This window comes from Bos grunniens, chromosome X (genome assembly GCF_055505025.1).
Source record: "Bos grunniens cultivar Pamir isolate PY7600 chromosome X, Bosgru_T2T1.0, whole genome shotgun sequence".
Taxonomy (NCBI): domain Eukaryota; kingdom Metazoa; phylum Chordata; class Mammalia; order Artiodactyla; family Bovidae; genus Bos; species Bos grunniens.
The window spans coordinates 40,572,370-40,598,001 of record NC_141194.1 but is presented as its reverse complement, the minus strand read 5'-3'; the positions used below and the strand labels follow the sequence as shown (position 1 = coordinate 40,598,001).

The following is a 25,632-nucleotide window of genomic DNA, read 5'->3' as shown; positions in this document are numbered from 1 at the left end:
GAGAACACTGCTGTGGAGTGAAGTGAGAGTCCTCTGCTGATCTGGGCAGCAGAGAGGAGCAGGAATCTCATCAGCCCCTGGTCAGAAAAAGCAAAACCGAGCAATCTGGCCCCAGCTTATGGGGTTCTGTTTTCAAGTTAAAAGGTGGCATTGGGAATCTTTGATGGCTCAGTGCATAGCTGGCAGCCTGAGATCTTCCTCTCATTCCTGTGTTGAAGGCATTTGCTGTCCCTTGATTGTCCTGTTTTTACTGGTCTGCTCTCTTGTTCTAGCAAACACATCCTACAATAATTTCTTCAGAAAGTATGCATTGCAAATAAGGTATTGAGGTTTTTTGTGTCTGAAAAAAAATTCTTTTTTACTATTATTGATTTTTCTGACTAGATGTAGACTTTAAAGGTTAGAAATAATTTTTCTTCATGGTTCTGAAGGTGCTCTACTGTCTTATTGCCTCTAGTGTTGCCATTGAGAGATGGGAAACCACAGCAGTTCCTGTGTATTAACCATATCATCCTCTCCTCCTTGTGCACCCTTACTCCTATTTCTGGAAATCTGAATGTTCTCTGGCCCACAGGGTTCCTAAATTTCACGGTGGCATGTGTGAACATGTATCTATTACCTATTTTGCTGAGTACTTTGCGGATCCTTTTTTTCATTTAAATTTTATATTGGAGAATAGTCGATGTACAATGTTGTTTTAGTTTCAGGCATACAGCAAAGTGATTCAGTTATACATGTAACTATTCTTTTATAAATTATCTTCCCGTTTAGATTATTACAGAATGTTGTGCAGCATTCCCTGTGCTATACAATAGGTCCTTGTTGATTATGTATTTTAATTACAGCAGTGTATACTTGTCAATCCCAAACTCCCAATCTGTCCCTCCTTCTACCCTTCCCCCTGGTAAACATAAATTCATACTCTATGTCTGTGAATATATATCTGTTTTGTAAATAAGTTCACGTATCATTTTTTTAGATTGCACATAAAAGCAATATCATATGATATTTGGTTTTGTCTTAGTATGACAATCTCTAGGTTCATCCATGTTGCTGCAAAATAGCATTGTTTCATTTTTTGTAGCTAGTTAGTATTTCATTGTAGAAATATACCACATCTTCTTTATCCATTCATCTGCCGATGAACATTTAGATTGCTTCCATGTCTTGGCTGTTGTAAATAGCACTGCAATGAACATAGCAGTGCATGTATCCTTTTGAACCATGTATTTCTCTGGTTATATGCCCACGAGTGGGATTGCTGGATCATAGGGTAACTCTGAGTTTAATTTCTTAAGGGACCTCCATACTGTTCTCCATAGCAGCTGTACCAATTTACATTCCCTCCAACAGGAGTGTTCCCTTCTCTCCACACCCTCTCCAGCATTTACTGTTTATAGGCTTTTTGATAATAGCCATTCTGACAGGTGTGAGGTAATATCTCATTGTAGTTTTGATTTGCATTTCTCTAATAATTAGCAATGTTGAGCATCTTGTCATGTGTCTCTTTTGGCCATCTGTATGTCTTCTTTGAACAAACATCTATTTAGGTCTTCTGACTGTTTTTTGATTAGGTTGTTTGGTTTTTTTTGATACTGAGCCATAAGAGCTTATAAATTTTGGAGACTAATCCTTTGTCAGTTGCATCATTTGCAAATATTTTCTCCCATTCTGTGGGCTGCCTTTTGTTTTGTTTATGATTTCCTTTGCTGTGCAAAAGCTTTTGAGTTTAATTAGGTCCCATTTGTTTATTTTTGCTTTTATTTCCATTACTCTAGGAGACAGCTCAGAAAAAAATGTTGCTGCGATTAATGTAAAAGAGTGTTCTGCCTATGTTTTCCTCTAAGAGTATTATAGTATCTGATCTTGTATTTAAGCCTTTAATCCATTTTGAGCTTATTTTTCTGTATGGTGCTAAAGAATGTTTTGATTTCATTTTTTTACAAGTAACTGTCTAGTTTTCCCAGCACCATTTATTGAAGAAACTGTCTTTCCTGCATTGTATAATTTTGCTTCCATGTTGTAGATTAATTGGCCATAAGTACATGGATTTATTTCTGGGCTTTCTATCCTGTTCCGTTTTATCTATATTTTTGTTTTTGTGCCAGTACTGTACTGTTTTGATGACTGTAGCTTTGTAGTACAGTCTGCAGTCAGCAAATCTGATTCCCTTTTTCTTTATCAAGATCACTTTTGGTATTTAGGGTTTATGTTTCCACACAAATTTTGCAATTCTTTTTGCTCTAGTTCTGTGAAAAATGCCATTGGTAATTTGATAGGGATTACATTGAATCTGTAAATTGCCTTGGGTACTGTAGTCATTTTGACAATATTGATTCTTCTAATCCAAGAACATGGTATGTCTCTCCATCTATTTGTGTGATCTTTGATTGCTCTCATCACTGTCTTATAATTTTCAGAGTACAGGTCTTTTGTCTTCTTAGGTAGGTTTATTCCTAGGTATTTTATTCTTTTTGATAGGATGGTAAATGGGATTGTTGCCTTGATTTCTCTTTCTGATCTTTCTTTGTTAGTGTATAGGAATGCAAGACATTTCTGTGTATTAATTTTGCATCCTGCAAGTTTACCACATTCATTGATGAGCCCTAGTAGTTTCCTGGTAGTGACTTTAGGATTTTCTATGTATAGTATCATATCATGTGCAAGCAGTGATAATTTTACTACTTCTTTTCCAATTTGGATTTCTTTTTCTTCTCTGATTACTGCAGCTTGGACTTCCAAAACTATGGTAAATAAAGGTAGCAAGAATGGACATCCTTGTCTTGTTCCTGATCTTAGGGGAAATGCTTTTAGATTTTCACCTTGAGTATGGTGTTAGCTGTAGGTTTGTCATATATGACCTTTATTATGTTGAGATATATTCCCTCAATTCCCACTTTCTTTTTTATCATACTTTTTTTTTTATCATAAATGGGTGTTGAATTTTGTCAAAAGCTTTTTCTGCAGCTATTGAGATGATCACATGGTTTTTATTCTTCAATATGTTGATGTGGTGTATCCCATGTTTGATTTGTGGATACTGAAAAATCCTTTCATTCCTGGGAGAAATCCCACTTGATCATGTATATGCTCCTTTTAATGTATTATTGGATTCAGATTGTTAGTATTTTGTGAGGATTTTCATGTCTATATTCATCAGTGATTTGTTGTTCAGTCACTTAGTTGTGTCTGGCTCTTTACGACTCCAAGGACTGCAGCATGCCAGGCTTGCCTGTCCTTCGCCATCTCCTGGAGCTTGCTCAAACTCATTTCTATTGAGTTGGTGATGCCATCCAACCGTCTCATCCTCTGTCATCCCCTTCTCCTCCTGCCTTCAATCTTTACCAGCATCAGGGTCTTTTCTAATGAGTCAGCTCTTTGCATCAGGTGGCCAACGTATTGGTGTTTCAGCTTCAGCATCAGTCCTTCCAATGAATATTCAGGGTCGATTTCCTTTAGGATTGACTGGTTTGATCTCCTTGCTGTCCAAGAGTCTTCTCCCAACACCACAGTTAAAAAGCATCATCAATGATATTGGCCTTTAATTTTCTTTTTTTGGGTCATCTTTGGTATTCAGGTCATGGTAGCCTCATAGAATGAGTTTCAGAGTATTCATTCCTCTGCAATTTTGTGGAATAGTTGAAGGATAGGTGTTAACTCTTCTCTAAATGTTTGCTAGAATTTGCCTTTGAAGCCATCCAGTCCTGGACATTTGTTGGAAGCTTTAAAATCACAGTTTCAATTTCAGTGCTTCTGATTGGTCAGTTTGCATTTTCTATTTCTTCTTGGTTCAGTCTTGGGAAAGTGTATCTTCAGCCAGTCTGTATCTTTTTATTGGAGCATCTAGTTCATTTACATTTAATGTAGATATCAGTATGTTCTCAGGTGCCTCAATTGTAAAGAATCTGCCTGCCAATGCAGGAGCCACAGGAGACATGGGTTTGATCCTGGGTTGGAAAGATCCCCTGGAGGAGGAAATGGCAACCCACTCCAGTATTCTTGCCTGAAAAATCTCATGGACACAGGAACTTGGTCAGCTACAGTCCATAGGGTCACAGTGAGTCAGGCATGACTGAGTGAGCATACATGCATGTGTCCTTATTGACATTGTCTTAATTGTTTTGGATTCATTTTTGTTGGTCTTTTTTTCCCCTTTCTCATTTGTTCTTTCTTCTTGTGGTTTGTTGACTAACTTTAGTTTTATGTTCAGATTCATTTTTCTTTTTTGTGTGTATATCTATTGTAGATTTTCTGTTTGCTGTTACTGTGAGGTTTTGATGTAAGTTGAAAAGTATTAGTTGCTCAGTCATGTCTGACTTTTTGCGACCTATAGACTGTAGCCCATCACACGCCTCTGTCCATGGGATTCTACAGGCAAGAAAACTGTAGTGGGTAGCCATTCCCTTCTCCAAGGGATCTTCCCAACCCAGGGATCTAATCCAGGTCTCTTGCATTGCGGACAGATTATAGCAATATATATATATTGCTATAATCTGTCTATAGATTATATATATATATCTGTATATATATATACAGATATATATATAATCTGTATATATATATAAGAATCTGTATATATATATCTATCTATATATATAATATACATATATAATATATAATATATCTGTATATATAATAATCTGTATATATAATATATATATAATATACATATATATAATATATAATATATCTGTATATATATAATCTGTATATATATATACAGATTATATATATAATCTATATATATATAAAATAATCTGTATATATATAATAATCTGTGTATATATATATAATAATCTGTATATATATATACGTGTATATATATATATATATACGTATATATATATATATACACACACATACACACACACACACTAGATTATTTTTAAGTTCCTGGTCTTTTAATTTCAAATGTATTTCCAGTATCCTGCATTTGTGTTATGCTCTTCTCGCTGTTGCTTGGTTTTATATCTTATTTGTATGCAGATGATTTCCTACCTTTACTTTATGTTTTCCTTTTCTGGGGATCTTTTCCATTCATAATTTTCTTGTTTTTAGTAGTGGCCTTTTCTTTTACACTTAAAGAATTTCCTTTAGTGTTTGTTGCAAAACTTGTCTGGTGGTGCTGAATTCTCTTAGCTTTTGGTTGTCCGTAAAGCTTTGGATTTGTCCATTCAGTCTGAATGAAAGCTTTGCTGGGTAGAGTATCCTTGGTTGTAGGTTTTTCCCTTTCATAACTTTAAATATATTGTGCCACTTCCTTCTGACCTACAGAGTTTTGACTGAGACATCAGCTGATAACCTTATGGGAGTTCCCTTGTATGTTATTTTTTGCTTTTCCACTTGGTGGTTCCTTTCAATTTGGGCAACTCAGGATTAAGGTCTGGGAAATTTTCTTGGCTTATTTGAGTTCCTCTCCTCCATTTTCTTTGTTCTTTTGGCTCTACTTTCTGGGAAATTTCCTCAACTTTTTCTGACAGCCCTTCTGTTGAGTTTTAAATTTCTTCATATGCTTATTTTTCAAGAGCCCTGTTCTTGTTTTCTGAAAGTTCCATTTTTGTTTCATAGTTATGTTTCCAAGGATATTAATGGTATTAATAGCTGGAAATTTTTTTCTTGTTTAGTCTGTTTCCTCTAAGTTCCTTTTTCTGTTTTGATCTCTGTCATCCAAATTGGAGACTCTTCTCCAGATATCTTGGGAGGTTGGTTGCCTATTAATGAGTAGAAATAGGGCAGGGGTTCTTTAGGGACATTTGACAATGTTTAGAGACATTTTTGATTGGCAAAACTGGCTGAGGGGGTGCTACTGGCATTTCCAGGTAGAGGCTACAGGTGCTGTTAGGCCCCCTACAATGCACAGGAAATCCTTGCACAGCAAAGAACTATTTAGCCCAAAATGTGATCAATGCTGTGGTTGGAAAGTTGATTGAAAACTGTGAACTTATGGCAGAACTTGTTGACTTTGGTTTCAAGAAATGTGATCTGGTTGAGTGGTGAGCAACATAATGTCATTATCTTTAGGTCTTTCCTTCTGGCCTGGTCACATATTCAATAGAAAATCTTTTCTCTGCTGCCTGAAGGGTAAAGAGCTAGCTTTTAATATCTCCCCCAGTGAATGGGAAAAGAAGATGGGCTGTCTACATTCATTTTGTGTGTGATCACATAATCCCTTTGTTTTTTATATAGTGTCCACTTCCTCAGCTGCCTGTGTCACCAGTTATATGACCCTATGTTTTACCCTCTTCAGTGAATTGCCCTCTGTGAGGTTAAGGTAGGGCATGTACCCAGTGGCGTGGAATAGAGGAGGAGTATCTGAGATTCTTTTTTTTTTTTTTTAATTTATTCATTTATTTAGCTATGCCAAGTCTTAGCTGCAGTATGTGGAATCTAGTTCCCTGATCAGGGATCAAACTCAGGGCACCTGCATTGGGAGTGTGGAGTCTTAGCCACTAAAAAGAGAGTGAAAGTGAAGTTGCTCAGTCGTGTCTGACTCTTTGCGACCCCATGGACTGTAGCCTGCCAGGATCCTCCATCCATGGGATTTTCCAGGCAAGAATACTAGAGTGGGTTGCCATTTCCTTCTCCAGGAGATCTTCCCGACCCAGGGATTGAACCCAGGTCTCCCACATTGTAGGCAGACACTTTACAGTCTGAGCCACCAGGGAAGTCACTGAACCACCAAGGAAGTCCCAGATCTAAGACTCTTAACTACTTCTCTAATAGATTTCATTCAAACCTTGTTAGTTTAGCCCCACCCTCTCTTTCTCAGAGTTCAGATGCTTCTTGAGAATTCTGTAGTGTAAATGAATTTGGTTCTGAACTATTATTTTCCCCTTGCAATTCAGGCTTCCTACAAATGCTAAGCCAGTTACCATTACTCCATCTGCTTTCTGGCTTCCAAAATTTAATTATTAATTACTATTGTTTTCTCTCATTCTCACAGTCCTTTAAAACTTGGAAGTTATCCAAAAGGTGTAGTGAATTGAAGCATACTATACAAATATATATATAAATAGAGTCCCAAGGGTTTATGTGTGGACAAAAACCAATTACACTAAACATTTCCTGAAATTGCTTGGTATTGTCAGGATAAGTCATCACAAGTAAGACATCCACCTTGAGAATGAAAACATTTGTGGGAGTGCAGACTCACATTGTTATATTGTCTTCTCACAGAGGAAAATCTTTGAACGGTTTTGATTATCAAAAGGTCCTTTTTGTATAGGGTGCTGAAAGGTACATTATTACCATTTCTTTTTGTTTCAGTTTAGCTTTATTAGATTGCTGGACGAGAGATTTGAAACTGAGGAATAATTGATGTCCTGATGACTGCAGGATGAAATAACTGATTCATATGATCTCAGAGAAATGTTTAAATCTAGGTTAGATTATATTCTTTTGCCTGTTCTCTGATTGCAAGAATAAAGACAAACAAACTTTAAGGCAAGCAGTATCACAAATGTCCTACTGTACATGAAGAACTTTTTGCTGTCTTCTGATCATTCTTGCCTGGAGAATCCCCATGGACAGAAGAGCCTGGGGGCTCCAGTCCATAGGGTTGCACTGAGTTGGACAGGACTGAAGTGACTTAGCACACACACACATCCAGGTGTACTTTTTTCTACCTGTAAAAATCAGCGACATTGTTTTGTTTCCTGAGAAGGAGGGAAATTCATACATGTATACACATACATGTGTGTGTATTTAATAAATTATGTAGTCTCCAAAAAAATCTATGCTAGCCTTCAAATAAACTAATGTAGTAAATTGTGATTGAACTCTATATTAATCAGTAGTTGATTCAAGCATGTTGGATTAACTTTAGTTCAGAAACTTATTTTTCAACTATTAACAATTTATTGACCAGAGACATATTAATTCGTCTTTTGTTGCCCAAACATTATTGACCAGAGACGTTTCAATATTAACTTACATAACAAATTGTCAGCTACAGGTGTTAGTTTCTGCCAGAATCCCCTGGTCAATAATGTGTCATAAGGAACCAAGTGCATATTTGTGTTTTTAATGCCTGGGCCTGGGCATTGTTATTTTATCAATCATCCCAGTTGCTTCAATTATATGGCCAGTATTGAAAGCCACCAATTTCAACTGAGGAGAGAACTGGGTAAGAATGTCTGGACCAGTGGTTCTGCTAGTAGAAATTACTTTCTTTCTGTGGCGACTTAGAATAATTCTAATTTGAAGTTTGAGGAGGATGAAGGATTTCTCTGTGACTTCAGTTGAGACTGGAGAGGCTGCTGGAAATTGAATAATGCAGGTCTTACTCTTCATGAAGTGTCTATTCAAGTCTTTTGCCCAGATTTCCTTGGAGCATATCTTCTTATTTAAGAATTATTTATTTTGGTTCTTGACTAAGTGCATGTGTTGCAAATACCTTGTCTCTGTGGGATTTTAAGCAGAAACATACCATCAGATTTTCATTTTTAAAGCATCACCACAATAACCATGGGAGAAACAAGTTTTCATTGGTCCCAGTAGAAATTGGTAGTAGCTTAGACTAGGTTATGAGACATGGAGAGAAGTGGACAGGATTAAGAGATATTTGAGATAAACTCAGTAGGACTTGTTAGTGAAGATTAGATAAGTGATGGCTAAGATGAGAGAATGATTTAAGTATCTGGTTCAAAAGGTAAAAGTTACATACACTACCACTGTGAACATTTTCTTATTTTATTTAAGATGTTGATAATGTGTAGAGAAAATTACCAAGATTATTTCCCTTGAATAGAATTCTATCTCAAAATTTTTAAAGTGGTTTTGAAATGTAAATTTGTTTCTTATTTTTATGGCTTAGTAAGTTCAAATAATTACCTCATAAATTATAGGAAAATATTTTCAAAATTGTGTTCAATTATATCTTGAAAACTATGGCTATAGTAGAAAATGAAATATGAATAAGATATTAAAGGGTAATAGGAACTTAAGAAAATCAGCAACTTAAACTTGGCTTTTATTTATTTTTATTTTAGGGGTCCCTTCAGTGTTGTACGACGATGCATCAACAGAGAAACTGGGCAACAATTTGCTGTAAAAATTGTTGATGTAGCCAAGTTCACATCAAGTCCAGGGTTAAGTACAGAAGGTAAGAGATGGATTTCAAGTAAGTTATTTGATGTCTGGCTTTATTTCATCTTCAATCCATCTATCAACCTAACCTTCATCTGGGGGTGGGGAAGTGGAGGGTATAATATAGTGGGAAGTGGGTGGAGACAGTTTAAATTCCATTGTAGCTTTCTGGAGTTCTAGAACACAGTATTTGAAAGATAGCTAGAGTGATTAACAAAGTTATAAAATCATCTAGGATTGCTATTGGCCTATGTTTTTTTACTAGGAAGAAAGTAAAATGTGAAAATATATCTTGTAGAATCTAACTTGGAGTCCTATAGTATGGAGCATGGAATGGGAAGGGTGAAAAGAGAAATAACGGCACAAATATAATCATTGCAGATTCAAAACAAACTCATCTGAGTTCCCTTAAAGTCTGTAACTTATTACCCTTAGGATTGTGATCTAACAGAACTAAAAGACTAATACCTCACATTTTGCTTAAGTCACTTATGGTGTCTGTGAAAATTTGAAAGGTCTGTACTGTTTGGACTTGCAGGACTCAAAATTTTGTTTTAAGACATTGATATAGTTAACCATGTTTATGTATAAATGTTTATAGACAATATATAAGCAGTATATATAAGCAATATATAAGCAGATGGCACAATTATATTATTAACTTTTCTAATTACCCTGTCTTCTAACTTTAGACTTTTTCACAATCCAGTAAAAGACATATCCTTCTTAAGTCTTTTCCTTCTTAATCTCAAGAGCAATGCAATTAATAGTTTAAATTGGAAAAGCTAAAGCAGAGTAGCCTTTTTATATTTTATCCAGTTATCTTACTTTAACAAGTAGAAGCCCACATACTATGAGCTCCAAGTTAATCTATTCCTTCAGATCTTTTTTCAGTATCCTTAGTTTTAAATACTTTTTTGAAACCTTTTGAATTATTCCTACTGTTTGTGGAAGATTCTACAAGTTGTTATTCACAAAGGATAACAGGTGTTTTAGTGCTTTAATCTTTAAATTCTTGGATTTAGGGCTTTTACATTTTATGGTTTCATATTCTGGAGCTGGCTATTTTGAATACAAATTATTTTATAAACTGAGCAGAATTTGAAATTTACTTCTAATCAGGTTTTACCACTATGTTTCCTAAAACTTTTAAACTGCACTTTAATATACTGTATTTGATTTTCTGTACCTTAGATATCAATTAATAACAAAAAACTTCCTGAATACTTAGGTAATTTTGTATAAACCTAGTTCAGTAAATATGTAGATGTGTTGAATCTTTATTTCTTTTAAATGCTTTGATAGTGTTGATGAATTTAGTAAGATTCCTGTTTAAAATCATAAGTCTAAATCAATCACTCCATATGCCTATGTTATGTTGATTTTATTTATTATTATACCTAATTTTGAATCTACAGTCTAAAGACATTTTTTATGAGGACAATTAATTACTTTCTCAGTTGGCTGAGGTTCTTTATTGACAGATTTCATTAACAGGGAGCTATAGACCCAGCCTGCCAGACTGAATTTCTTTCATTGTCACCTAGCCAGGGAGTCAAATACCAAACTTAAAAAGATAGGGTTGGTATATCATCCATGTCTCTGAGGTTAAGTCTTATGTCATTCACTTGTTAGTGCTTTGGCATTGTTTTGAGTATACAAATGTCTTTGAGACCTTTTCTGAAGACAAGGCTGGGTCAATCCATTGATCTTATATGATAGGGTCACAACCTATAGATATTAAATGGTATCCAGTTGAATTCTGCATATTATGCACGACTTTATCTCATTTTGATAAAAGTTCGACATTATTCAAATGAAAATGTGCAATTGTTCCTTTATATTTATGGCACCAAAATGTAGTTTTTCCATCTTCTTTAACACAGTGACATTCATAATGATTAAGAAACAATAAAAATTTCATCTCCAACCCACTCCAAAGTTTTTTCTTTTAAAAAAATTTTTCAGTGGAGCTCCTTTACCCTCTATTGGTTATTTTTATACTAGCTTGGAGAAGGAAATGGCAACCCACTCCAGTATTCTTGCCTGGAGAATCCCATGGACAAAGGAGCCTGGAGGGCTACAGTCCATGGGGTCGCAAAGAGTCGGACACGAATGAGCGACTAACACACACACGCGCGCACACACACACACACACTTAAATTTAATGTGAACACGTTTTAAGATGTATAATAAATAATTATTTATTTTATTATATAAAACCTCTTTGAACAATATTCTCCACCCCTTACTTTTTTCAACGCTCTTCAGTCACTACAGGCAAAGCATATTTGCCCTTCCAGTCCATTAAAATTGTTACTGTCCAATAATGACCTTATTTATGGCTAAGGGTAGGAGATATTGTATTAAGAAGAAACATATTTGCAGTGAAATCTGAAACACAGTAAAAAGGAACCTGTATGTTCAAACAAAAATATCTAGAAATATCTATATTTACCGTTATATTCTCCTCTAATGAAGCCTGTTTCTCAAGCAACAGATAATTTAAAATCAATTTTATTCTTTTCTTTTTTATTATATTTTTTGTGGTTTATTTAGTCTTTGTCATTGCCTCAGTATTTTTTCCTGTTAGTACATTTGTATTCAAATACATTATTGAGTAAAATAAGTTTCATAAAGGGTCACCTGGGAATAAAAAGTATGCTGTTTATTTGCCTAGGTCATTATGATACATAGACAAATAAAAAGAGTTCAATTCAGTCACTCAGTCGTGTCCAACTCTTTGTGACCCCATGAATCACAGCACGCCAGGCCTCCCTGTCCATCACCAACTCCCGGAGTTCACTCAAACTCACGTCCATCGAGTCGGTGATGCCATCCAGCCATCTCATCCTCTGTCGGCCCCTTCTCCTCCTGCCCCCAATCCCTCCCAGCATCAGAGTCTTTTCCAATGAGTCAACTTTTCGCATGAGGTGGCCAAAGTATTGAAGTTTCAGCTTTAGCATCAGTCCTTCCAAAGAACACCCAGGGCTGATCTTCAGAATGGACTGGTTGGATCCCCTTGCAGTCCAAGGGACTCTCAAGAGTCTTCTCCAACATCACAGTTCAAAAGCATCAATTCTTCAGCGCTCAGCTTTCTTCACAGTCCAACTCTCACATCCATACATGACCACTGGAAAAACCATAGCCTTGACTAGGTGGACCTTTGTTGGCAAGGTAATATCTCTGCTTTTGAATATTCTGTCTAGGTTGGTCATAACTTTCCTTCCAAGGAGTAAGCGTCTTTTAATTTCATGGCTGCAGTCACCATCTGCAGTGATTTTGGAGCCCAGAAAAATAAAGTCTGACACTGTTTCCACTGTTTCCCCATCTATTTCCCATGAAGTGATGGGACCAGATGCCATGATCTTCATTTTCTGAATGTTGAGCTTTAAGCCAACTTTTTCACTCTCCTCTTTCACTTTCATCAAGAGGCTTTTTAGTACCTATTTTTTTTAAAAAATTACTAGAGTATAGTTGATACACAATGTTGTGTTAATTTCTGCTATACAGCAAACTATTCAGTTACACATATGCAAATATCCACTCTTTCAGATTCTTTTCCCATACAGGTCATTGCAGAGTATTGAGAAGAGTTTCCTGTGCTATATACAGCAGGTCCTTATTAGTTTTCTATCTTAAGAGCATCTATTCTTAAGAGACTTGCAATTTAATAGTCCCAACCATTGTTTCTAATATTTTTATAAGAAAAATAAGTAATAAATTCTAAATATATAATTTACAAATTACAAATATGAAATGAAATATGTATAGTAATTAGAGACCACCTATATATGTTTTATGGAGAAGGCAATGGCACCCCACTCCAGTACTCTTGCCTGGAAAATCCCATGGACGGAGGAGCCTGGTGGGCTGCAGTCCATGGGGTCGCTGAGAGTCAGACATGACTGAGCAACTTCACTTTCACTTTTCCTTTCAAGCATTGGAGAAGGAAATGGCAACCAACTCCAGTGTTCTTGCCTGGAGAATCCCAGGGACGGGGGAGCCTGGTGGGCTGCCGTCTATGGGGTCGCACAGAGTCGGACACAACTGAAGCGACTTAGCAGCAGCAACACATATGTTTTAATATTTTACACTCATTGCTCTATTGAAGATAAGATATTGTAATTATTTGAATATCTGTTCTGTATTTTCCCATTAAAATCATAATTTTTTTTCAATAGGCGATCTAACTTATAGGCTGCAGAATATCCAAGAAACCCTTAAATTGTAAGGGTTTTATATATATTCATATATATATATATTCATATATATATATATTCATATATATATATATTCATTTTCCTAGAAAGTCTAAGTTCTTATTAGATTCCTAAAAAGACATATTATTCCTAAATGGTTAAGAATTTATTATTTCACATGTATGAAAAAGTGAAGTTGATGTTTAGGGGCATGAGATGAAAAAGAAGCTTCTATTAAATGAAAGCTGAGTGAATTTATATTAGGATTGGAGGATATTTTCCTACTTAAATACATACCCCATTAATGAAATCCGTTGTTTATTATCTTAAAACTTATTTTAATTGATGGTTTATCTCTTACTCTGCTAATCCACCAATTTAAAGTTTACTTTTTGTGTATTTGTACAACTTCTTTATCTACTCATCTCTCAGTGGACATCCAGGTTGCTTCTGTGTCCTGGCTGTTATAAATAGTGCTGCAGTGAATGTTGTGGTACATGTGTCAGTTTGAATTATGGTTTTCTTGGGGTATATTCCCAGTAGTGGGATTACTGGGTCATATGGTAGTTCTATTTTTAGTTTTTTAAGGAACCTCCATAATCTTCTCCATAGTGGCTGTATCAATTTATATTCCTAGCAACAGTGCGAGAAGGTTCCCTTTTCTCCACACCCTCTCCAGCATTTATTGTTTGTAACTTTTTTGAAGTATAGCTGATTTAAATGTTGTGTTAATTTCTGCTGTACAGCAAAGTGATTCAGTTATACATACATATTCTTTTTCATATTATTTTTCATTGTGGTTTATCACAGGAAATTGAATATAGGTCCCTGTGCTCTACAGTAGGATCTTGGTTGTTTATCCCTTGTATATATAATAGTTTGCATCTACTAATCCTAATTCCCAATCCTTTCCTCCCCAACTCGCTCCCCCTTGGCAACCACAAGTCTGTTCTCTATGTCTGTTAGACTGTTCTATAGATAAGTTCATTTGAGTCATATTCTAGATCCCACATATAAATGTTAACATATGGTATTTGTCTTTTTTCTTTCTGAATGACTTCACTTAATATGATAATCTCTTAAATCCATCCATGTTGCTGCAAATGGCAAATATCCCATTGTATGTATGTATCACATCTTCTTTATCCATTCATCTGTCAGTGGGTATTTAGGTTACTTACGTGCCCAGGTTATTTTAAATAGTGCTGCTATGAACATAGGAATGCATGTATTTTTCGAAATTCTAGTTTTGTCTAGATATATGCCAAGGAATGGGATTCCTGGATCATATGGCAACTATAGTTTTAGTTTTTTGTGGAACCTCCATACTGTTTTCCATAATGGTCCACCTTGTTTACATTCCCACCAGTAGTGTAAGAGCTTCCCTTTTCTGCACACCTTCTCCAGCATTTATTATTTGTAGACTTTTTAATGATGGCCATTATGACTCATGTGAAGTGGTACCTCATTGTAGTTTTGATTTGGATTTCTCTAATTAGCAGTGAGTTACCTCTTTTCATGTGTTTATTGACCATCTGTATGTCTTTTCTGAAAAAAATGTCCATTTACATCTTCTGCCCATTTTTTGATTGGGTTTTTTGTTTTTTTAATTTATAATTCAACTGTTTGTATATTTTGTAAATTAAGCCCTTGTCTGTTGCATTGTTTGCAAATATTTTCTCTCAGTCTGTTAGCTGTCTTTTCATTTTGTTTATGGTTTTCTTTGCTTTAGAAACAGAGACGCACTTTAGATACAAAGGCACCACTAGGTTGAGAGTAAATGAATAGAAAAAGGTATACCATGCAAACAGTAACCAAAAGAGAGCTGGTGTGGCTGTAATAATATCAGATAAAATAGACTTTAAAACAGAAATTGTTACTTAGAGATAAAGGATATTTTATAATGATAAAATGGTTTGTTCATCTTGAAGATACAATAGTTATAAACATATATGCACCTAACAGCAGAGCCCCAAAATATATAGAACAAAACCAGGCAGAATTAAAGGGAGAAATAGAAATTTTAGCAATAATAGTTGGAGACTTCATTGACTAATTTGCAATTATCAATATAGCAACTAGATAGAGGATCAATAAAAGAAAAGACTTGAATAACACTAACCAACTAGAGCTGATAGATACCTATAGAACATTTCAACCAACAACAGGAGAATAAACATTCTCATTAGTACACATAGAACATTATATAGTATAAATGCTAGCACATCAAATATGTCTTAATAAAATTTAAAGGATTGAAATCATATATAGTCTCTGACCACAAAGGACTGATATTAGAAATCAGTAACAGAAGGAAATTTGGGGAAATCACAATTACATGGAAATTAAACCTCACACTATCAAATAGCCAATGAGTCAAAGAAAAAATTGAAATACTTTGAGGTAAATGAAAACGGAAACAACGTGCAAAATTTTGTGGGAAATTTTTTTATAAATGCCTATATTGAACAGAAGATCAGTAACCTAACTTTTCACTTCAAGAAACTAGAAATCTGGACCCAGAACAGGCAGAAATAGGGAATAATAGAGATTAGAGGAGAAATAAACGAAAGAACAGAAAACAATAGAGAAAATCAATGAAACTAAAAGTTCTTTAAAAAGACGCCCCAAATTGAGTAGTTCTTATCTAGTCTGACCAAGAAAAAGAGAGATGATTCAAACTAATCAGGAATGACATTGCAAAAGTTAAAAAAAAAAAAAGTAAGAATACTATGAACAATTGTATACCAACAAACTAGATAAGCTAGATGAAACAGATTAGTTTCTAGAAAGAGGCAAGCTACCAAAGCTGAGTCAAGAAGGAATATGTGGATGGACTTTTAACAAGAAAAGAGACTGAAAATGTTATAAATTTCCCATATAAGTTTCAGACCTTGGTGATTTCACTGGTGAACTGTACTACACTTTAAAAGCATTTGTACCATTCCTTCACAGATTCTTCTAAAAAATTAGAAGTAGGAATACTTCTCAACTTATTCTATGAGACCTACGTTAACCCCAGTAATAAAACTAGACACAGACACCACAAGAGAAGAAAACACGAAAAAATATCACATATGGTGAATATATTAGCACATCTGTCCTCAAAAAAAATACTAGCTGATCTGATCCAGCAACAAATAAATGTTTTACGGTTCTTCGAAAAGTTAAAAACTTGAGTTAGTATATAACCCAGCAGTTTCACTCTTAGGCATAAACCCAGAAGAAATAAAACATGTCCACAGAAAACCATGTATAAGAATATTAATAGCATTATTCATAATAGCTAAAAGTTGGAACCCAAATGTCAGCTGATGAATGGTTAGAGAAAATGTGGTATATCCATCAAATGGAGGGTTATTCAGCAATTAAAAGGAAACATATATTAATATAATCTACAACATGGATAAATCTTGAATACATCATGCTAAATGAAAGAAGTTAATCACAAGAGACCACATATTATATATGCTCTTGATATAAAATGTCTCGAATAGGCAAACATATAGTAACAGAAGAAAGTAGATAAGTGGCTGCCAAGATCTGGAGAAAAGTGGAATGTAGAGAGTACTTTTAATGGGTATAGGTTTTCTTTCTGAGGTAATTAAATAATCAAAAATTGAATGTGGTGATTACATGACTGAATATGCTAAAATCCATTAAATTGTACATTTTGTAGACAAAATGTATGGTATGTTAATTATCTCAAGCTATTTTGTAAGGCATTGTATGCAATGAGTAAGTGGAGTTTACACTCAAAATACAAGCTTGGTTGAACATTTTAAATAATCAATATGTGATACATCTTAGTAGAATAAAAGACAAAATCCATATGATCATCTCAATAGATACAGAAAAGGCACCTAACAAAATCCAATACTCTTTCATGATAAAAAACACTCAACAAACTGGGAGTTGAAGGGAACTTTTTCAATGTGAGTAAAAGCATTTAAGAAAAATAATGCTAACTTCATATTTGATGATGTATGACTGAATGCTTTCCCTCTAAATTGCAAATAAACCAAAGATGTCAATGCTTAGTACTGTTATACAACATTATACTGGAAATTTCAGTCAGGAAATTATGCAAGAAAAAGAAATGTATCCAGATTGGAAAGGAAGAAATAAAACTTCTTCAGTTTGCAGAAGACTTGATCATGTATGTAGGGCACTCTAAAAAATCCACCAAAAAATGTGTATTTGATATTATTTTGATAAATGTGTTTAGGAAGGTTGCAGGATACAGGATCAATATAAAAATGAATTTAAGACTACAAATGTACTTAATGTAGCACTGAAGAGAATAAAATAATTATCATATTTGACCAAGGAAATAGTAAATATAATATTTGTAAACTGAAAAGAATAAAATATTGCTGAGGGGCTTCCCGAGTGGTCTAGTGGGGAATCTGCCTGCCAAGGCATGGTATACAATTCCATCCCTGGTTTGGGGATCTCCCACATGTTGTGGTGGAGAAGGCAATGGCACCCCACTCCAGTACCCTTGCCTGGAAAATCCCATGGACGGAGGAGCCTGGTGGGCTGCAGTCCATGGGGTTGCTAAGAGTTGGACACGACTGAGCGACTTCACTTTGACTTTTCATTTTCATGCATTGGAGGAGGAAATGGCAACCCACTCCAGTGTTCTTGCCTGGAGAATCCCAGGGATGGGGGAGCCTGGTGGGCTGCCGTCTATGGGGTCCCGTGGAGTTGGACATGACAGAAGCGACTTAGCAGCAGCGGCACATGTTGTGGAGCAATAAAGCCTGTGTGCCACAACTACAGAGCTAGCACTATGGAGCCCACAAGCCATGCCTTCTGAGCCCATGTATGGCAACTACTGGAGCGCAAGTACCTAGAGCCTATGCTCCACAAGAGAAGCCACTGCAGTGAGAAGCTCACAGACTGCAACACACAGGTCCTGCTCTCTGCAACTAGAGAAAGCGTGTGCACAGCAATGAAGACCCAGTGCAGCCAAAAACAATCTTTTTAATAAAAAAGATAAAATATTATTGAAAAACTAAGGGTATAGTAAATGGAAATCCAGCCCATGTTCATCATTCAGAAGACCTAATATTATTAAGAAAATAGTGTTCCCAGATTGATCTACAGATTTGATGCAATCCCTGCCAAAATCCTTGCCATCATTTTTGTAGAAATTGCAAAGCTGGTTATAAAATTCACACAAAAAGCCAAGGGAACACCGAATATCCATAATAATCTTGAGGGGAAAAGACACAGTTGAACTCACATTTTCCCCCTTTAAAGTATTCTGCAAAGCTACTTTAATACATATATAGTGTGATACTAGCATAAAGGATTGACATATAGACTAATGGAAGTGAATTGAGAATCTAATAATAAGCCATACATTTACAGTCAAATTGTTTTCCACAACAGTACCAAGGTGATTCAATAAAGAAAGAATAATCTCTCCAAATCAGAGGTACTAGGAAGGGGGACAAAAACACACAGCTGGCCGCCTATCATGTACTAGCTTGGGGCTGGTGCACTGAGATGACCCAGAGGGAGGGTACGGGGAGGGAGGAGGGAGGGGGGTTCAGGATGGGGAACACGTGTACACCCGTGGCAGATTCATGTTGATGTATGGCAAAACCAATACAATATTGTAAAGTAATTAACCTCCAATTAAAATAAATAAATTTATATTAAAAAAATAAATAAAAATTTAAATGTAGGAGTTAAAATTATAAAACTTTTAGGAGATAACATGAGAATAAATTATGACCTTGAATTAAGTAATGGTTTTGTAGGTATGAAACCTACAACATAAGCAACCAAGAAAAACATAAATAACTTGGACTTCATCGAAATGGAAAACTTTTGTACTTCAAAGGACACTGTCAAGAAAGTGAAAAGATAAGACACCGGATGGGAGAAAACATTTCCAAATCATGTCTCTAAGAAGGATATATTATATGAAATATACAAAGACCTCTGAAAAGTCAATAAAAAGACACTCAGTTAAAATCAATAATTGGTTTGAATAGACATTCTTCAAAGATTTCAGTTCAGTCACTCAGTCGTGTCCGACTCTTTGTGACCCCGTGGACTGCAGCATGCCAGGCCTCCCTGTCCATCACCAACTCGTGGAGTTTACTCAAACTCATGTCCATTGAGTCAGTAATGCCATCCAACTATCTCATCCTCTGTCATCCCCTTCTCCCGCCTTCAATCTTTCCCAGCATCAAGGTCTTTTCAAATGAGTCAGTTCTTTGCATCAGGCATCCAAAGTATTGGAGTTTCAGCTTTAGCATCAGCCCTTATAGTGAATATTCAAGACTGATTTCCTTTAGGATGAGCTGGTTGGATCTCCTTGCATTCCAAGGGACTCTCAAGAGTCTTCTCCAACATCACAGTTCAAAAGCATCAATACTTTGGTGCTCAGCTTTCTTTATAGTTCAACTCTCACATCCATATATGACTACTGGAAAAACCATAGCCTTGACTAGATGGACCTTTGTTGGCAAAGTAATGTCTCTGCTTTTTAATATGCTGTCTAGGTTGGTCATAACTTTTCCTCTAAGGAGTAAGCATCTTTTAATTTCATGGCTGCAATCACCATCTGCAGTGATTTTGGAGCCCAGGATAATAAAGTCTGTCACTGTTTCCACTGTTTCCCCATCTATTTCCCAGGAAGTGATGGGACCAGATGCCATGATCTTAGTGTTCTGATTGTTGAGCTTTAAGCCAACTTTTTCACTCTCTTTCACTTTCATCAAGAGGCTCTTTAGTTCTTCGCTTTCTGCCATAAGTGTGGTGTTATCTGCATATCTGAGGTTATTGATATTTCTCTCAGCAATCTTGTTTCCATCTTGTGCTTCATCCAGCCCAGTATATCTCATGGTGTACTCTGCATATAAGTTAAAATAGCAGGATGACAGTATACAGCCTTGATGTACTCCTTTTCCTATTTGGAACCAGTCTGTTGTTCCATGTCCACTTCTAACTGTTGCTTCCTGACCTTCATACAGATTTCTGAAGAGGCAGGTAAGGTGGTCTGGTCTGGTATTCCCATCTCTTTAAGAAGTTTCCACAGTTTGTGGTGATCCACACAGTCAAAGGCTTTGGCATAGTCAGTAAAGCAGAAGTACATGTTTTTCTGGACTCTCTTGCTTTTTCGATGATCTGACGGATGTTGGCAATTTGATGTCTGATTCCTCTGCCTTTTCTAAATCAAGGTTGAACATCTGGAAGTTCACGGTTCATGTATTGCTGAAGCCTGGCTTGGAGAATTTTGAGCATTACTTTACTGGCGTGTGAGATGAGTGCAATTGTGCAGTAGTTTGAGCATTCTTTGGCATTGCCTTTCTTTGGAATTGGAATGAAAACTGACCTTTTCCAGTCCTGTGGCCACTGCTGAGTTTTCCAAATTTGCTGGCATATTGAGTGCAGCACTTTCACAGCATCATTTTTTAGGATTTGAAATAGCTCAACTGGAATTTCATCACCTACACTAGCTTTGTTCATAGTGATGCTTCCTAAGGCCCACTAGACTTCACATTCCAGGATGTCTGGCTCTAGGTGAGTGATCACACCATTGTGATTATCTGGGTCGTGAAGGTCTTTTTTGTATAGTTCCTCTGTGTATTCTTGCCATCTCTTCTTAGTATCTTCTGCTTCTGTTAGGTCCATACCATTTTTGTCCTTTATTGAGCCCATCTTTGCATGAAAAGTTCCCTTGGTATCTCTAATTTTCTTGAAGAGATCTGTAGTCTTTCCCATTCTATTGTTTTCCTCTATTTCTTTGCTCTGATCACTGAGGAAGGCTTTCTTATCTCTCCTTGCTGTTCTTTAGAGCTCTGCCTTCAAATGGGTATATCTTTCCTTTTCACCCTTGCTTTTCGCTTCTCTTCTTTTCACAGCTATTTCTAAGGCCTCCTCAGACAGCCATTTTGCTTTTTTGCATTTTTTTTCCTTGGGGATGAAAGATTTAAGGGTTGTCAATAAACATGTCAAAGTATGCTCAGCGTCATTGGGGAAATGGAAATCTAAACCATAATGAGATACCACTATACACCTACTAGGATGGCTATACTCAAAAAGACAGTGACATATGTTGGCAAGGGTGTGGAAAATTGGAATCCTCATACATTACTGGCAGGAATATAAAATAGTGGAACTACTGTGGAAAACAGTGTGGCAATTCCTCAAAAGTTAAACATAGACTTATCCTATAACCTAGCAATTCCGCTCCAAGGTATGTTCCTGAGTACTGAAAATATGTGTTGATGCAAAACCTGGTACACAAATGTTTATAGCAGTATTATTCATTCACTGTATCCTAACTATGGAAACAAATGAAAGGTTTATCAACTGATGAATAGATAAACAAAATGAAACATTACTTATAGTAGAATATTATTCCTATGTTAAAAAGAAATGAAGGTACAGTAGGCTGGTTCATCATTCAAAAATCAATTACTGTAAGCTATCATCTCAATAGGACAAAGAAGAAAAATCACTTGATCATATCAATAGTTGCAGAAAAAGTATTTGTCAAATCCAATACCCATTCATGAATAAAAACTTCCAGCAGCATAGGAATAGAAGGAAGCTTCTTCAACCTAATAAAGAGGAGCTATTTAAAAAAACAACAATGCTATAGCCAACATCATACTTATTGGTAATAAGGTAGATGCTTTCTCTCTCAAATTGGGAACAAAGCAAGGATGTCCCTGCTTACCACAACTATTCAGCTTCCTGTGTGGAAGTCCTAGCTAATGCAATATGACAGGATAAGGAAATTAATGCTATATAGTTTGGGAAAGAAGAAATAAAACTTTATCATCAGATGATATGACTATGTAGAAAATCTCAAAGAATCAACAAGAACCTCCTAAAACTAATGAGTGATTGTAGAAGGGTTTCAAGTCCTACGGTTGCTATACGGAAGTCAACTGTTTTCCTGTATATCAACAATGTACAATTGGAATTTGAAATTCAAAATACAGTGCCATTACATTAGCACTAAAAATACTGAAATACTTAAATGTGTAAATTTAATAAAACATACAAGCTCTATACAAAGAAAACTGTGTAAAACTCATGGTAGAAATCAAAGAAGATGAAAAGAACGTAGTTGGTGCACTGACACTACTCAATTTCAGTGCTTACTTTAAAGCTTCAATAATTTGTGAAAATTCAGCAAATAGATTAATGGAATATAAAAGGGAGCACAGAAGTAGTTCCATACAAATAGAGTCAGCTCGTCTTTAACAAAGTAGCAAAAGGAATCCAATGGAGAAAGGATAGTCTTTTCAACAAATGCTGGTGTAACATCTAGATATCCACATGCCAAAAAGAAGAATCTAGACATTGAATCTAGATTGAAGAATCTAGACAATCTAGAATCTAGACCTTACATCTTTTGGAAAATTTTACTCAAAATGGTTTTCTCCTCAGAATGGGAACAAAGGATGTGTACGGTGACTGTTCTTATTAAGCCTAATGCTGAAGGCCACCTCAGTTAGACAGGAAAAGGAAATAGAAGCATTTAGATTGGAAAGGAAGAAATGAAATTGCTCGTATTTGCCAATGACATGAAAGTCTTTGTACAAAATCACAATTACCAAAAAACAAACATCTTAAAGCTAATGTGAGTTTATCAATAATATGAGATGAACATAGCAAAATTATATTTCTGTATCCTTATATACTAGCAAAGAACACCTGGAAACTAGAGTTAAAAACAAAATACTATTTGCAATCACCCAAAGCAAAATGAAATTCTTAGGTATAAATCCCACTAAACCTGTAGAAGCCGTGTATGTTAAAAAACTACAGAACTCTGATGAAAGAAATCAAAGATCTAAATAAATGGAGAAATGTACTCTGTTCATGGATTGGAAGGCTCAATATAGTAAAGATGTCATTTCTCCCCAAATTACTCTCTAGATTTGCTCCAGTTCCAGTTAAAACCCCAGGAAGATTTGCTGTGGATATAGAAAGCTTATCCTCACATATACATGGAAAGACAAAAGCATAGGAAATTTTGAAAAAATGATAATGAAATGAGACGAATCATTCACCCCATTTTAAAACTTATATGGCTATAGTTATTTAAGTGTAGTACTGGCAGAGGGATAGACACATAGTTCATTGCAACACATTAGATTGCCCATAAGTAGCCCCACATAGATACAACTAACTGATATTTGAGAAAGGTTCAAATCCTATTCAATGAAGAACAGATAGGGTGTTTTATATTTTAAGAGTAATAGAGCAATTAGCTATCCATAGGCCAAAAATTGTACCTCTACATAAACCTCACATCTTATATAAAAATCAATTCAAACTGAATGGTAGATTTACATGTAAAACATAAAACTCCAGAACTTTTTAAAGGCATACTAGAAAATCTCTGGGACCTGGTAGACGAAGGTCTTAGACATGATACCAAATTCACAGTTTGTAGATTAAAAAAAAAAAAAAAGAATCTCAACAGTAGTGAAGGGAGATAGACAAAGAGCATGTGCATGTACAGGAGGAAGTAGGGCATGAGGGAGAGATCATCTAATTAGGCAGTGGGTAAAAGAAGCATTTTCCCAAAAAGGATTGTACAGGTTCCTCCCAAGCACGTGAAAATATGTTTGACATCATTAGAGAAGTACAAATTTAAGCCACAGTGAGGTTACACTACACAACTATCAGAAAAGCTGAAATTTTTTAAAATGATAGTACCACATCTGGCAAGGATATAGGGAAACTGCATCTTTCATATGTTGCTGTTTGGAATTTAAAGTTGTGTAGTCACTATGGAAAAACAATTTGCCATACAGTCTAGGTATTGTACTCTAGGGAAATGTACATCCCAGAGAAAGGAAAACCTGTTTTCACACCAACACCTGCAACCAGGTTTTCATAGTGGTTCTATCTGAAAGAGGTAAAATTTAGAAAGAACTGAAATGTCCTGCAATGGGTTAATGACTAACCAAATTGTGGTACATCCATACCATGGACACCTACTCAACAGAAGGAAGAAAAAAGACTAGAAACCTTTGGACGCATACAGCTATTTGGGAATTGGGGAATTATGCTGTATTTAAAAGTCTCAAGGGAATTAATGCTGTATTTTTAAAAAAGCTATTTGTAAAGGTCATATACTGTGTTATTTTCTTTGTATACATTTCAAAGTGATAAAATTATAGAACCGGAAGACAGATTAATGACTGTCAGGTGCTGGGGACCACAAAGCTTGTGTGAGGAGCATGAAGAGGGGTAGGTGTGACTATAAAGGGTAGTATGTTAGGATTGTTGTAGGGATCTTTGTGGAACAGTTCTGTGTCTCTGGTGTGGTGACTATGTGAAGTTACACATTGTGATAAAATTGATTAGCTCTACACATACGCATGAGTTCATGTAAAACTGGTGAGATCTGAATAAGGCCTGTTGTTTTTACCAATTTCACTTTCCTGGTTTTTATATTGTACTACAGTTAGGTACTAAGGGATCTTCCCTGGTGGCTCAGATGGTAAAGGATCAGCCGGCAATGTGGGAGACCCAGGTTCGATCACTGGGTCAGGAGACCCTCTGGAGAAGGGAATAGCAACCCACTCCAGTATTCTTGCCTGGAGAATCCCGTGTACAGAGAGTCGGACATGACTGAGCGACTAACACTTTCACTTAGCTACAAAAGGTGTTACCATCAGGGAGAGAGTGAGTTAAGAACCTCTCTGTACTATCTTTGCACTTTCTGTTAAGTACAATAATTTTAAAATGAAAAAAAAAATCCTTAAAGTTTTCTCATGATCTATATGCTCATTCACAAAATGGATAATTAAGCCACAAAAATTTGAGCATATTTGGAGTGGGGTCTATTTTCATAATAGCTTTTTTTGATAAATTCATATCCCATAAAATTTACCTCTTTAAATTATACAATTCATTTGCTTTTAGTATATTCACAGACTTGTGCAACCCTCATCACTGTCTATTTCCAGGCCATTTTCATCACCCCTAAAAGAAACCCCGTTCCCATTAGTAGACACATATTATCTAACCCCTCCCTAGCCTCTGTCAACCACTTATCTGCTTTGTCTCTTGTGGATTTGCCTATTGAGGACATTCCATATAAATAGAATCATACAATATGTGACCTTTGTGCCTGGCTTCTTTCACTTAACGTGTCTTCGGGGTTCATCCAAGTTGTAGCATATACCAGTACTTCATTCCCTTATAGAGCCGAATAACATTCCCTTGTGTGGATATACCACATTTTATATATTCATGTATTAGTTAATGACATTTGCATTGTATCATCTTTTTAGCTATTATGCATAATGCTGCTGTGAACGTTTATGGACAGTCTATCCCAATTCAG

General features: G+C 35.7%; 1 protein-coding gene across 8 annotated transcripts in view; it reads left to right on the top strand.

Moving 5' to 3' along the window:
• The window catches only part of CASK (calcium/calmodulin dependent serine protein kinase), a 377,321-nt gene that overhangs the window by 66,477 nt on the left and 285,212 nt on the right, over window positions 1-25,632 (top strand). For 4 of the 8 annotated variants that reach the window (XM_086387080.1, XM_086387078.1, XM_086387076.1 and 1 more), the window contains exon 2: window positions 8,991-9,103. In XM_086387080.1, the coding sequence (XP_086243206.1) occupies window positions 8,991-9,103 (113 nt within the window). Of the gene's footprint in view, window positions 1-8,990; window positions 9,122-25,632 lie in introns of all 8 variants that reach the window. The other 4 variants (XM_086387075.1, XM_086387073.1, XM_086387079.1 and 1 more) reach the window with 1 other exon arrangement.